The sequence below is a fragment of the Muscardinus avellanarius genome (genome assembly GCF_963383645.1).
Source record: "Muscardinus avellanarius genome assembly, chromosome: 20".
Lineage (NCBI taxonomy): Eukaryota > Metazoa > Chordata > Mammalia > Rodentia > Gliridae > Muscardinus > Muscardinus avellanarius.
The window spans coordinates 1,126,974-1,139,887 of record NC_137806.1 but is presented as its reverse complement, the minus strand read 5'-3'; the positions used below and the strand labels follow the sequence as shown (position 1 = coordinate 1,139,887).

The window sequence follows — 12,914 nt, the reverse complement described above, 5'->3', positions numbered from 1 at the left end:
ACTTCTAACCACAAATTATGTCTCTGACTATAACTCTTATAGGACTAGTCCCTATCATGAAAATACTCCATCAACTAAATGATGGAAAAAAGAGATAAATTCAGAATGTGAGACTTAAACGTCAGTTGGCATGGATCTTTAAAAAGTTAACGTCACGAGGAGAAAAGATGACAAGGAGGTTAACCCAGAATAACAGAGAATAAAGGGATATAGAAAACGTGGTCTATGCTTGTAAAACAGAACCTGAATTTAATATGTACATAATAGACAGAGGACATCTGGTAATGATATATAGTATTATTGCTAGTTTTCTTAGATGAGATAATGATTTAAGTTATACGGGAAACTGTCCCATCCTTACAAGAGGGGTGTTTACAATGATGGTGACTTGATTAATCACACAACAAAGTGCGTGTGTGTGTGTGTGTGTGTGTGTGTGTGTGTGTGTGTGTGTGTACGCACACATGGGGGCATATCTATACATATATAAACACAAGTGCATATGTAAACATACACGGTAGATAAAATGAATTGCTAATGATTAGGGAATCGGGTGAAGAATATTTGGATGTTCAATATATTACTCTTTCAGTTTTTCTGTAGGTCTGAAAGTTACATAAAAAGTTGTTTGGAAAACCACCACTTATAGTATTATATGCCTACTTCAAGGGGCGAATTTAGTAATTTCTATTTCCCTTTTAAAATAAAAGGCAACTGATGAGCCGGGAATGGTGGCGCACGCTTATAATCCCCGCGCTTGGGAGGCTGAGACAGGAGGATCGCACAGGTTCGAAGCCAGCCTCAGCTACTTAGTGAGGCTCTCAGCAACTTAGTGAGACCCTGTTTCCAAATAAAATATATACTAAAAAAAAAAGGCCTGAGAGTATAGCCTGGTAGTAGAAAGCCTCTGGGTTCCATCCCCAGTACCACCAAAAAAAAAATTTAAAAATAAAAAATAAAATAAAAGGTAACTGAATATAAGACCTTACAGAAAATATTTACATAAGTTTTATTCTAAAGAATATAAACATTTAATCAACCAAAACAAAACAAAAACCCCAAATAACTGGAAATTAATGCAAGAGTAAAAAATTTAAACTAGTTTTGTTATTAATATTTTAAACTGATAGGACAGGAAGCTCGAATTATTAGTACAACTGGTAAACAAAACAAAAAATAGGTTAGCAAAAGAAAACAGTAATTTTGATGTGCATTAGATGAAAATTTGACCAATTATACCAATAAACCTCATTCTGGAAAATACTTTCTATAACTGCTACCGTTATAGCTTATTAGGTAGGGCGCGGACGTGGATGAATGAAGCTCTGGACAAAGGATATTTTCAAGCCCAATTTGTCTCTTCTTATTCCCACCCTTGTCATACCACTGGAAATTCGAAAAGGCCCATGTTTCATTTTCATCAAATTTTTCACTTGCTATTTTCATTCATAATAAGTGAAAGGTACAAAGTAATATTAGCTGTATTAGCTGTCATCTAAGCCTGGTAATTTAATAGGTAACAAAAATATTTATATTATAATGAGAGTTTTTTTTTAATTTCACCACTCCAACGTTTATAGGGCAAAAGCACAATAGAGAGTATTTAATTGATTTTTATAACATAAAGGATATCAAAATTAAAATAGGAAAATCATACAGTTGTAAACAGGAATTTGTCAAAAGACAAAAATACAATATCATGTAGAAAAAGTATACCAGTTAAACCATAATATTCAAATGAAATGAGATTATAGTCTGTTTAACAATGTTTATCAAAAGTAACTTAACAAAAAGTATTTAAAGCCTCAGTTTGAATTAATATCTAGAATTTGTTATCTAAAGGCTGCATAATCTAAACTCAAGAAAACATACCACCAGAATGAAACACTTAGGTTAAAGATAATGCTTTAAATCTGAACCATGAAATTAGTTACCATTAAGATTACCTGCCAGGATTATAGGTGCACACCTGTAATCCTCATACTTGGGAGGCTGAAATTGCAGGTTCAAGGACAGTCTTAGAAACTTAGTGAAACTCTCAGCAATTTAGTGAGACTCTTTCAAATAAAAAATAAAATAGGGCTGGGGGTGTTGCTTGGAGGTAGAATGCCTCTAGGTTCAATCTCCAGAAACACACACACACACACACACACACACACACACACTCTCTCTCTCTCTCTCTCTCTCTCTCTAATAATAATAATAATAATAATAATAATAATAATGAAAACGGAAAGAAGGAAACAAGGGTTATCTGCCAGTGATGAAGACATTCATCAAAAAGAAACCAAGCTACCTGATTTCAGCAGTCTTCAAAAATACAAATCAGATTTGCATTTATAATATGAAACCTGCTAAATATATAGTCATTAAATACGGCACTCAACTCAGTATGTTTTCAGTTGTCTAAATAACAGTGTTAAATTATAACATAGCACAGTCAGGGAAATTATAAATATTTAAGCTTAAAATGTCAGTGGAAATGCTGTTTTTATGAATTAAAAGAAAGCATTCATTCAAAAATATTCCTGAACAAAGCCAAATAATTCCATTGGAACGTTAACGGAGAAAGAAAGAGAAAGCAGATGAAAACTCCAGTTTGAAAGATATCAATAAATATATAAACTTGTTGAGCAAAGCCAGGAATATAAATTACTTTGAAACATCTATTTATATCCATTTTAATGAAGAATTGAAGAATACAATGTGTTAAAGACATGTTTAAAAGACTAGTAGTGAGGCAAGACAGATGAAACAAATTTTGTTTATATTCTAAATAATTACAAGACTTTGAAAATGTAGTGTAAGTCACATTCTTTTTCCAGTTTAAAAATTTCTATCCAATGCCTCTACCTTTGGTGTCACTGCCACCAATAAACACAGAATACAGCTCAGAAACCTAATCACCATTCTCAATGAGGAAAAAGCAAGTCAGCATTATTTCTTTAAAAATAATATAAAGAATATAATCCTATTTAATTTTGTCTCATGGTCCCACAATATCTGAACTATCATGCCAAAATGTAAAAGCCTAACATGATCATTTGTTATAACTGCACCAAAAATTTAGCTACTGTACGCTGGTGTGATGACAAGTCAGTAGAATCAAGAGGCTACAGACAGACACCAGACACACGATCTTAGCTCACAATTAGGAAAAGTAAGGTTCAGTTTAATGTAAAACTGAAACATCGACAACAATGTCTTCTTGTAAATATGTTACAACTTTGTTCTCTTGCAGTTTAAAAGGATAGTGTAATTATCTTAGGTTTACACAAAACATTAAGAACATGGTAGTTGTTCAGGATTAAAATAAAATATCAATGTAAATTAATTTAACACAGTGTTAAATATATTCACATGATCGCCACTGATGAAGTTACGTATCAATTTATGTACAGAACATTTGCCACGACAGTTCTCGAAGTTTGACTTTTCGCAGACCGGGTAATTTTACAAGACAATCTTGTATAAGACAAATAACCTTCATATTATGAAAGAATTAAATGTTGTAAGTAATTTCATTCCTTTGGGGAGGGTGGAGGGGCAAACCTCTAGAAAGTCAGTGCAAACTGAAGAGTTCTACCTTCTTGAATATCTGAACTTGTTGACCAAGAGAGATTCCTATAAGCTGAGGATAAACATCTTAGATATTAGTGAATCTCATAACATCCTCAGTGGCCTTTAGCTGTGTGTGCCACGGAGAGGAACGCCGGGTCCTATAGCAGAGCCTTCTGGGAATACGGCTGCTGCGGCTGAGGTGGCTGCTGGCTGCCTCCGGGCTGAGGCAGCGTCGATGACGTGATGTTATAGTTTGGCACCTGGGACATATTAGTTCCTGCGTTCTGGTATATAGTGACATCAGCAGTCGCAGCAACGGCAGCAGGTGGTGGACTGTAGATCGAAGCCTGGTTGGAATATGCATTTGCTTGAACAGAACTAACCATTGCACTGTGGAGGGAGAAAACCATGCGATTAGCTAAATACTTAGTTATATCACATTTACAGATAAATAATTAACCTACTTACTCAACAGTTGTTTATTTAAATTCATTTGATAATTTTTAACTAAATATAACATGTCGAACACTGCTGCATTAGACAAAGGGATAAAAAAATCATTACTATTATGGAGTTTATATTCTAATAGAAGAAAAAAAGGATAAAAGACAAATTTATGCTGGTGGATATAACTGCTGTAGGAAGAACACAGCATGGTAGAGAAAGCCAAAAGCACTGAGGACAGGGATTCTATTCAAAACAGTGGCAGGGGAGGCCTTGCAGATAAGGAGACATTTAAGGAAATATCTAAAAAGGAAGAGAACCACATCAATCATCTAGGAAAAACAGAGGAAGGAGTTGGGGGGGGGGGCAGCAAGAAGCCTTCAAGAGAAAATGCTAGCTGTGTTCAAGGAACAGTAGGGAGGTCGGAGGACCACAGCACAGAAAGCAGAGGGGAGAGTAGGGTAAGATAAAGGAGAAGAAGGGAGAAGAACTTCAGGACGTACATCTTGAAGGCCACAGAACTTGGCCTGATACTATGAGTGAGATGGAGACATGCTACTTAGTTTAGACAGGACGGTGATGTGACATGACTTGGGTTTAACTGGCTCACTTTGGAACAAAGACAGAAGCAAGAATACTGGGGGCTATTAGAGCCCCCACCCCAGGTGAGAGCTAACAAACAGCCAGAATCGTAACAGAAAAGAGGGTCAGATTCTAGGCCTACTTTGAAGACAGTAACATCAAAATTTGATAAAGGATAAAGTAGCTGAGAAGGCCTGAGGTTGAATATGCCTAGGTAAAAGTAACTGGCAGGGTGGACCCTCAATAAAGACTATGGGCAGGACTACAGCATGGGGATAGGAGAAGGATGGAGAAGGTCAAAGAATGGTCTTAGGTGTGCATGCCAAGTAAGATGTCTAGAGGACATACAAGAAACAGTAATGTATGGACATTCAGCTACTACGCCCAGACTCCAGTGGGGACATTAGGAGTAAAAATAAACATTTGGGGGCCAGCACATATGTGGTCTTTAGGGCCATGAGCTACATGAGATCCCCTAAGGAGTGACTAGAAACAGAGGGGGAAAGCAGCTCATTTAGTCTAGTCAGTCCTAGACTTCTGAAAACGAGGAAGATAACACAGCACTAGTCAAAGGAGACTGGGAAAAAGGAGCAGTGGGCAGCTAAGTACAAAGCACTCCAAGGAACGCTCGCCTGTCAGTAGGACTAGAGAGCTGGAAGCTGGCCACAGTCTGCAATACAGACATCCCAGCGTTCTTCACGAGCACAGTTACAATGCACTGGGGAACATGAAAGTCTGTATCTCATTTCTCTTGTTTATTTAATAACAGAAGAAGTGAAAGATGCTGCCATATCCCATCACATCATCAACTACCTACATGTATACCTCCTCAGATCTGAAACTATGCCCCATATGTAAAACTGTGGGTACAGGGCTTGACCCTGTCAATAAGATATTTGTTAATGTCATCTAGAAAGGAATACTACTACAGGTCTGCTGACCGTAGAGCACGCCCTGAAGTTTTTAGCTGCCGTGGCCTGGCTCGCTCCTGTGCACAGCTAGAACGTCACTGAACGAAGCCGACCTGGGGAAGTGCTGCCCCTCCCCGTGTCCATCGAGCTGTGTGCACATCTGTCACTCATTGTGCAAGCGCCAGCAGCTGCCTTCTTACTTGTCAATATCCCCCCTAAGCTAGTATAAGAACTGAGTCTTTTTTGCCTTAATAGTCATGCTGTGTAGGATATACTTTTATACTAGCAAGGAATTCAGTAAATATTTGATAAATAAATGCTTAAGTGCTAATGATGACAAGTTCAGATGCCATATTACGCCAGTGAGGTGTATTTCTTTAATCCTTGCAAGAGCTTTACAAAATTTTAAGACAATTTAAGAATCTATATATATAAATGTACAACTTCTCTATACATATAAATATATAAAAATAGGTTGTGTTTATGTGTGTTTAAAATGTAAAAATAAAGAAACTGATAGCGGGGCAAATAAACAAAAATTGAACAAGTGAGGATCAGGTTGCAAATCCAGGTCAATGAAAATTTTTGTTGATTCTGTTAGGGAGGTTTGTGTGTTTGTGCATGTTGTTTTTTTATTATTAGTTTCATGTTTACTGCTCTTTAGTATGTCTTAGAGGTGTTATTGTTGTTATTATTATTATTATTACTGGTGACACAAGGGACTGATGACAGGGGCTTCCTCTGAGCACACCCCTAGCCCTTTGTATTTTGAAATAGGGTTGACCTAGTTAACACTCACTGGCCTTGAACCAGTGATCCTCCTGTCTCAGCCTCCCATACTTCTTACTCTTTTAAATATAGAGTTTTAGAGTTAACAATTTTTCAGACTTCTGTCCCCTAGGACAATCCTGTTCACCGGGGAAGGCGGCACTGATGCAGTACCCAAAAGCTACCCATAGTGTTTGGATACTACAGGTATTATAGTATGATGGCAGTATTGTGAGTGATGAGAAGTGGCATCACAAGACCACCACAGCTTAGGTACATGTTTATGATTTTATTTTATAGAAATTTATTGAAAAGTTGGTGTATGTATGCTAGACACTTGACTACACGTGTGATTTAGAGTTTCTTAGCTTCTAGATACTTACTGTCTAGTAGGGCAAATATATAAAAACATATATTTTATTACAACATGTGATAAAGATACATGCCCAGTACTTTAGGTGCCTTAGATTTTGACAAGGTTTTCAAGAAAATATACTCAGGTTGTTTTATTTTAGGACAGAAATGGGTAAAAAAGTAAAAAAGATGGTCTACCATGAACCAAGATACAATACTATGGAATAGCATGATACCCATAGTAGAAAAAAAAAAATACCAGGTATGAAAGGCCAGCTATGTGTTGAACCCACCAGTACCCTGCTCCAGTACCCTGCTCCTGATGGATTAAGTAATGTAATGACACATCTGGAGATAATAACAAGCATTAAAGAATAAATATTCTTTGGTAACATACTAACAAGCTTGAGTCTTAAGGATAAAAAATCTCATAAAAAACTTTAAACGGAGACTTCCGGGAAGATGGCGACCGAGAAAAGCGGGGCTTAAGAGCCCCGCTAACAACCAATCTTCATTATCACAAAATCAGCGCCTTTCATAGCCAGAAAACACCATCACCAGAAACAAAAAAATCACCAGGCTCCAGAGAGAAAGCGGACTGAGAACAGAGCTCAGAGCCACAGAGGAGATAACCGGCCTCACGTCTGAGGACGCGGCAGCAGCGCCATACTGCCGGCGGCAGCGGCAACTTCCCCGGACGGCTACAGCAAGCCGAGGTGAGCCGCTGCGGAACAGCCAGGCGGGATTTCTCGCTGCAGGTAAAATCTAAAGCTCCCAGTGGCTGAGCTCAGCACACGCCACAGGGATTCAGAGTGGAAATCAAAACCAAGAAGAAATACGCCAGCCTCACAGCCGAGGGCGTGGCAGTGGCGCCATATTGCCACCGGCGGCAGCAGCAGAGAATTCACCGAATCCAGTACAGCTACATCTGCGTACTCAAGAACAGTGAGTCAAATTGCGGGCCAAAGAGGAGAAATCCCAGTACTGTACTCCCTGGGACTTGACCCAGTGGGGGAGGGGCGGCGACAGAGATATCACACCATAGGAGAACGTGCAACCTGGCACCCCCCACAGTCTAAAGCAGCCTCTATCGACTCTCTGGGTCGGAGACTCTGTGATACAACCCAGTAAAGGAGTAGTGGGGTCTGAGATACTACTGACTCGAGATCCAGAACACCTTAAGTGAAGTCATAGTGACCCAAGGGAAGAACCCAGAGAAGGCACAAACTTCCGAAATCATGGGAAAGAGGAATAATACTGGAGCAATGAATGCCCACAACCCCACAACATCAGAACCCGATAAAACAGAAAATCAGAGATTTCTAGAAGATCAAATCAGGAAAATAACTGTAGAAATAATAGAGGTGCTTCGAAAAGAACTCAGAGAGAGCCAAAAAGAGATAAAGGATGCAATTAATGAAGTAAAGGCCTCAATTCAAAGTATAAACAACCGATTAGAACACATGGAGAACAGAATCTTGCTCTTAGAAGATGATCATTCCAAAAATGAACGCATAGTTTCTAATCTAGAAACAAATATCCGACAGCAGGAATCTGATATTGAAGAAATATGGGCCCATTTTAAGAGAGCTAACCTAAGAATAATTGGAATAGAGGAGGGAAAAGAAAGTGAAACCAAAGGGATCAACAATCTCTTCAAGGAAGTAATAGCAGAAAATTTTCCAAACATAGAGCAAGAGGTTGATACACAGGTCCAGGAAACTTATAGAACTCCCTTTAGACAGGATCGGAGAAGAGGATCCCCACGCCACATAATTGTCAAAATGACCAATGTGGAAGCCAAGCAGAGAATCTTAAAGGCAACAAAAACAAAGGGCCAAGTGACATTCAGAGGCAAACCGATTAGAATCACTCCAGACTTCCCAAACCAAGTCATGAGAGCCAGAAGGACTTGGAGTAATATATTCCAAACTCTGAAAGAAAACAACTTCCAGCCAAAAATTTCCTACCCAGCAAAATTTTCTATCAAATTTGATGGAGAAATAAGAAGCTTCCATGACAAACAGAAACTGAAGGAATTTTTGTCTTCAAAACCAGCACTAGAGAAAATACTCAAAGAGATTAACTACAAAGAAGAAATAGGTAACACACACCAGAACCAGAGAAACAAGAGTTTCCATCCAACAGACAATTAAGATTGGTTATCTGTGGAGATTCATTATTTATGTTAGTCTTATACCTATCTCTAAATGGTATTGTTTGCCTTTATTGTTGTTAATTTTTAGGATTTCTAGTTGGAATATTAATATACCTTCAGATATAGCAATTGGAAATATTTTATCCCATTCTATTAGTAACTGTTAACTCTGTTTACACTGTCTTTGGATATACAATTTTTTTTTTTTATTTTTTAGGGAGTCTGTATACTCTTCTGTTGCCTGTGCCATTGAAATCATATCCAAGAAATCACTGCCAATTTCAGTGTTGTGAGCTTTTATGACCCAGATTTTCTCCTAAAAGTTTATAGTCTTAAGATTTATATTTAGGTCTTTTATCTATTTTGAGTTAATATTTGTATATGGGATTAGGTAAGGGTCCAACTTTATTCTTTTCCATGTAATTATTATGTTTCAACAATATTTAGTTAAAATATTATTATTTCTACCACCAAATGTTCGTGGGAACCTTGTCAAAAATAACTTGACAATATAGGGAAGAATTTAGCTCTAGGCTTGTATTTAACTCCAATGGTTTATATTATCTGCCTTTAGAATAGTACTACACTGTTTCAATTATTGTAGCTTTATATGGTTTGAAATCAGAAAATATATATCTTCTAGCTTTGTTCTTTTTCAAGATCGTTTTGGGTATCTAGAGTCCATATTCCATATTAGGATAGAGTTTTTTTCTGAAAAATAAGTATATAAATATATGATAGTTTCACCTAAAAAAATAGAAAAAAAATATTCTCTGGTAAGAAAGAAAGTAAAAAGAAATATTGAAATGTTATCTTTAAGTCATCAAAAGCTTGGTATCAGACAAATGAAACTGTTATGTGAGATTATCATTTTTAATTTTGGATAAATTGCTATAATACTAGATGTCAACCACTAAGCCAAGCATGGGAAGGAGGGATGGGGAGAGAATGGGGTAGGGATCGGGTGGGGGCTGACTGGGCGATGTGTGCATGTATGTCTACAAAAGTTTGTATCCCACTATGATGTATGAATACAGTGCACCAATTAAAAAAAATAATAATAAAATTTAAAAAAAAACTTTAAACGACATTAGGATAGATGTATTCATCGGGACAAAATTAGCAATCAGGAGACCATGTAGATTAGACAAGAAATAACTAAGTAAAAGATACAACGAGAGTAATGGAGTAGCATTATTTAGGATATTAGCCAAAAAACAAAAAACTGCATATTGGGTAACATGGTGTAGAGATAGTGCAGGGCAGAGATAGTAGACAGAAGTGTGGTGTGAAATGCAGGATTCTGCCCCAGGCAACTGGTGGTTTGTAAACCTGTAAACTAAAATCAGAATGTAGTGTAAAGTGAGAACGATTATAGTAACAACTAACTCGAGACGTTTAGGAGGTGCAGGTACTATGCCTCATGCTTCACCCATCCTCATTCCACGTGCTACATTATGATGCCAGTTAAAGTTCACGCTTTATTTGTATTGGCATGAACCACAATGCCATATTACTGCAGCAGAGAGACATGCGTGCTAAGCTCTGCAGCCATATGCCTGGCTTTGAATCTTGACTAAATGTCTGTTTCCCCACTTAGGAAATGGAGACACTAACATATGTCCTCTGTAGGTTACTATGAGAAGCATAGCAATTAACATGTGTAAAGCATACAGCACAGTGCACGGCACATACTGAACATCCCATGCTGAGCTCCATGCAGAGCAGACGCTAAGGAAATGCCAAAAGTAACTGAGCTGCTGTCTATCCACAAGAGCTATCTGCCTCAAGAACTACCAGAGGTTACCTACCGATTCTTAAACCTCAGCTTTTCAAATGCTGTGTCTTTTCTATAAAACTGAATTCCAACATAAGGCATAAATAAAGAAATATGTGCTAACTTAAGTAAGACTAGACTATATACTCAAAAAACAATAGAATTTAGATTTTACATAAAATTTAGTTACAAGTTAGTTTCATTAAAGAAATCATGAAATACCATCATTGACTCACAGAATAAACCCACCCTGCTTACTAAAATAAAAAATACAAAGTTAACACCAAAATACAAGAGTTAGCAAGTCAGTCAAACAAAAGACTGGCTTACAGCTGGCACTCTAATACCATAGGGGTCCCCTAGAATCTACTCTGCACACCCACTGCACACCCTAACAACAGTGATGACCTCTAACTCCCAATTTTCTTATCCAGGCCTATGCTTGTTGAAAACTAATTAAAAATTTTCAGCGGGATCAACTTCAAAGAACAGTGAGTAATCAAGTTACTTTGAGTAGGAGGCCTGGGTCTGCTGAGTAGGAAGGGCAGCGGCTGCGGTGGGTGGGACTGCTCCTTGGCTGAGAGAAGAGAGTTGCTCTGGGGGAAGACTGTAGCCCTGGAGATGGCTCATCTGTGCGTTCCCTGCAACCAGGTAAGCACCACTTTGATGAGGCCCTGGGTATACCTAGGACAGTCCATGAGAAAACACAGTTAGTTGATTATGAAAAATTGAATCTACATTTAAAACCTTCTCTGTAGAGGCATTCAGCTATAGAAAGAACAAAAAGTACTTCTCTGAAATCTTTTTTAAGTGACTTCCGTCAACAGGCATTTATTTATTTACTTATTTATTTGGGGGTATTGGGGATGGAACCCAGGGGCATAATACCTCTGAGCTACAGCCCCAGCCCTATTTTATCTTTTTATCTTGAAGCAAGGTCTCACTAAGTTGCAGAGGACCTCTCTAGATTGCTGCGGCTATTCACGAACCTGAGATCTTCCTGTCTCAGCCTCCCAAGTGAGCAGACATTTTATAAAAATACTTTTCAGTGAAGTTGACTACTAATGATTTTTGTTGTAAAGATTACCTGAATTCATGTTTATCTCCACACAGAATCATTAAAGGAATTTATCTTGAAACTGCATACTAGTATCTGTTTCTATTAAATATACTTAATACTATCCACGCTGATATTTTACAACCACTAGGAATTATAAGCAAGTACCACTGAGCCCAGCTGAACTGTGCTTTGCTGAGCTCGTGCAGGCTAATTCCCTAAAGCAGGAGTCAGCACACTCTCTTCTACAAGGACAGACAGTGAGCACTCAGGCTTTGTGGACCACGGGGTGTGTACCACTACCACCCACTCCAACAGGTGCTGACTGCAGCCCTGGCAATGCAGAAGTCAATGACTGGCTGTGTCCCAATGAAAGCTTATCTAGAAAAAATAGGCAGCAGGCCGGATTTGTCTACTTTCCATAAAAAAATTCTCTTTTTTAATATAAAGAGACTGGTCTTAAATACCTAAAATTTTAAACATATGCTTTACTTTTCTATAGTATTCACTTTTTGTGTTTAAAAAGAAAGCTTCTACTGTCTGGTTACCATGTGTTAAGACAACAATACAACCACTAAGAGAAAAGGCCATCATCTTGTATTTCTGTTAAATCACACACCCGCTATACACCAGAATTCAAAAGGACTTCAGTAATAATAGAGCCACATTTGTCCTTCTAACTGTACTTCACTGTTCTTTGCAAGCTAAACATTAGGCTTATCTGACTCAGGCTGGTGATGAAGAGCCTTGAGCAGATGTCATCCTGCCTGATGTTTCGTGGGCCTGGCTGTTCATCTATCTCCAAGGTGCTTGACACTCATTTCAGGAGAACTGGATCACACAAATAAATAAATAAACAAGTTAAAATAATAGTAATCTAAGCAAAGTTTGTGACTATTCTAAATGGACAAAATAGAGTATTTGGCTAATTACTTCCTATACTTCAAACTTGGTGAAGTTATGGAAAAGGGACTCTTAAACAGTTGCTTCAGATAAAAAGAGGGGAAAAGGTTCCATACTGCATTACATGAGAATTCATTTATCATCCGAATTCAGCCAGGCACGGTGGCGCGTGCCTCTAATCCCAGTACTTGAGAAGCTGAAACAGGCTGGTCCAAGACGAGCTCCAGCACCCTACGGAGCTGCGCTTAGTGAGACCCTGTTTCAGAATAAGAAATAAAACAAGGCTGGGGGGGCTCAGAGGGAGACTGCCTCTGGGGTCAGAGGGAGACTGCCGCTGGGGTCAGAGGGAGACTGCCGCTGGCTGGGGAGACTGCCTCTGGGTCGAATCCCTAGTATCCA

General features: G+C 38.3%; 1 protein-coding gene across 3 annotated transcripts in view; it reads right to left on the bottom strand.

Moving 5' to 3' along the window:
• Positions 1–3,719: 3,719 nt before the first annotated feature.
• STAM (signal transducing adaptor molecule) overlaps positions 3,720–12,914 on the bottom strand; it is a gene marked incomplete at both ends in the record, with an annotated part of 53,894 nt that continues 44,699 nt past the window's right edge. For all 3 annotated transcript variants that reach the window (XM_080717250.1, XM_080717251.1, XM_080717252.1), the window contains 2 exons: positions 3,720–3,951; positions 11,064–11,239. In XM_080717250.1, coding sequence (XP_080573376.1) covers positions 3,720–3,951; positions 11,064–11,239 — 408 coding nt within the window. The remainder of the gene's footprint in view (positions 3,952–11,063; positions 11,240–12,914) is intronic.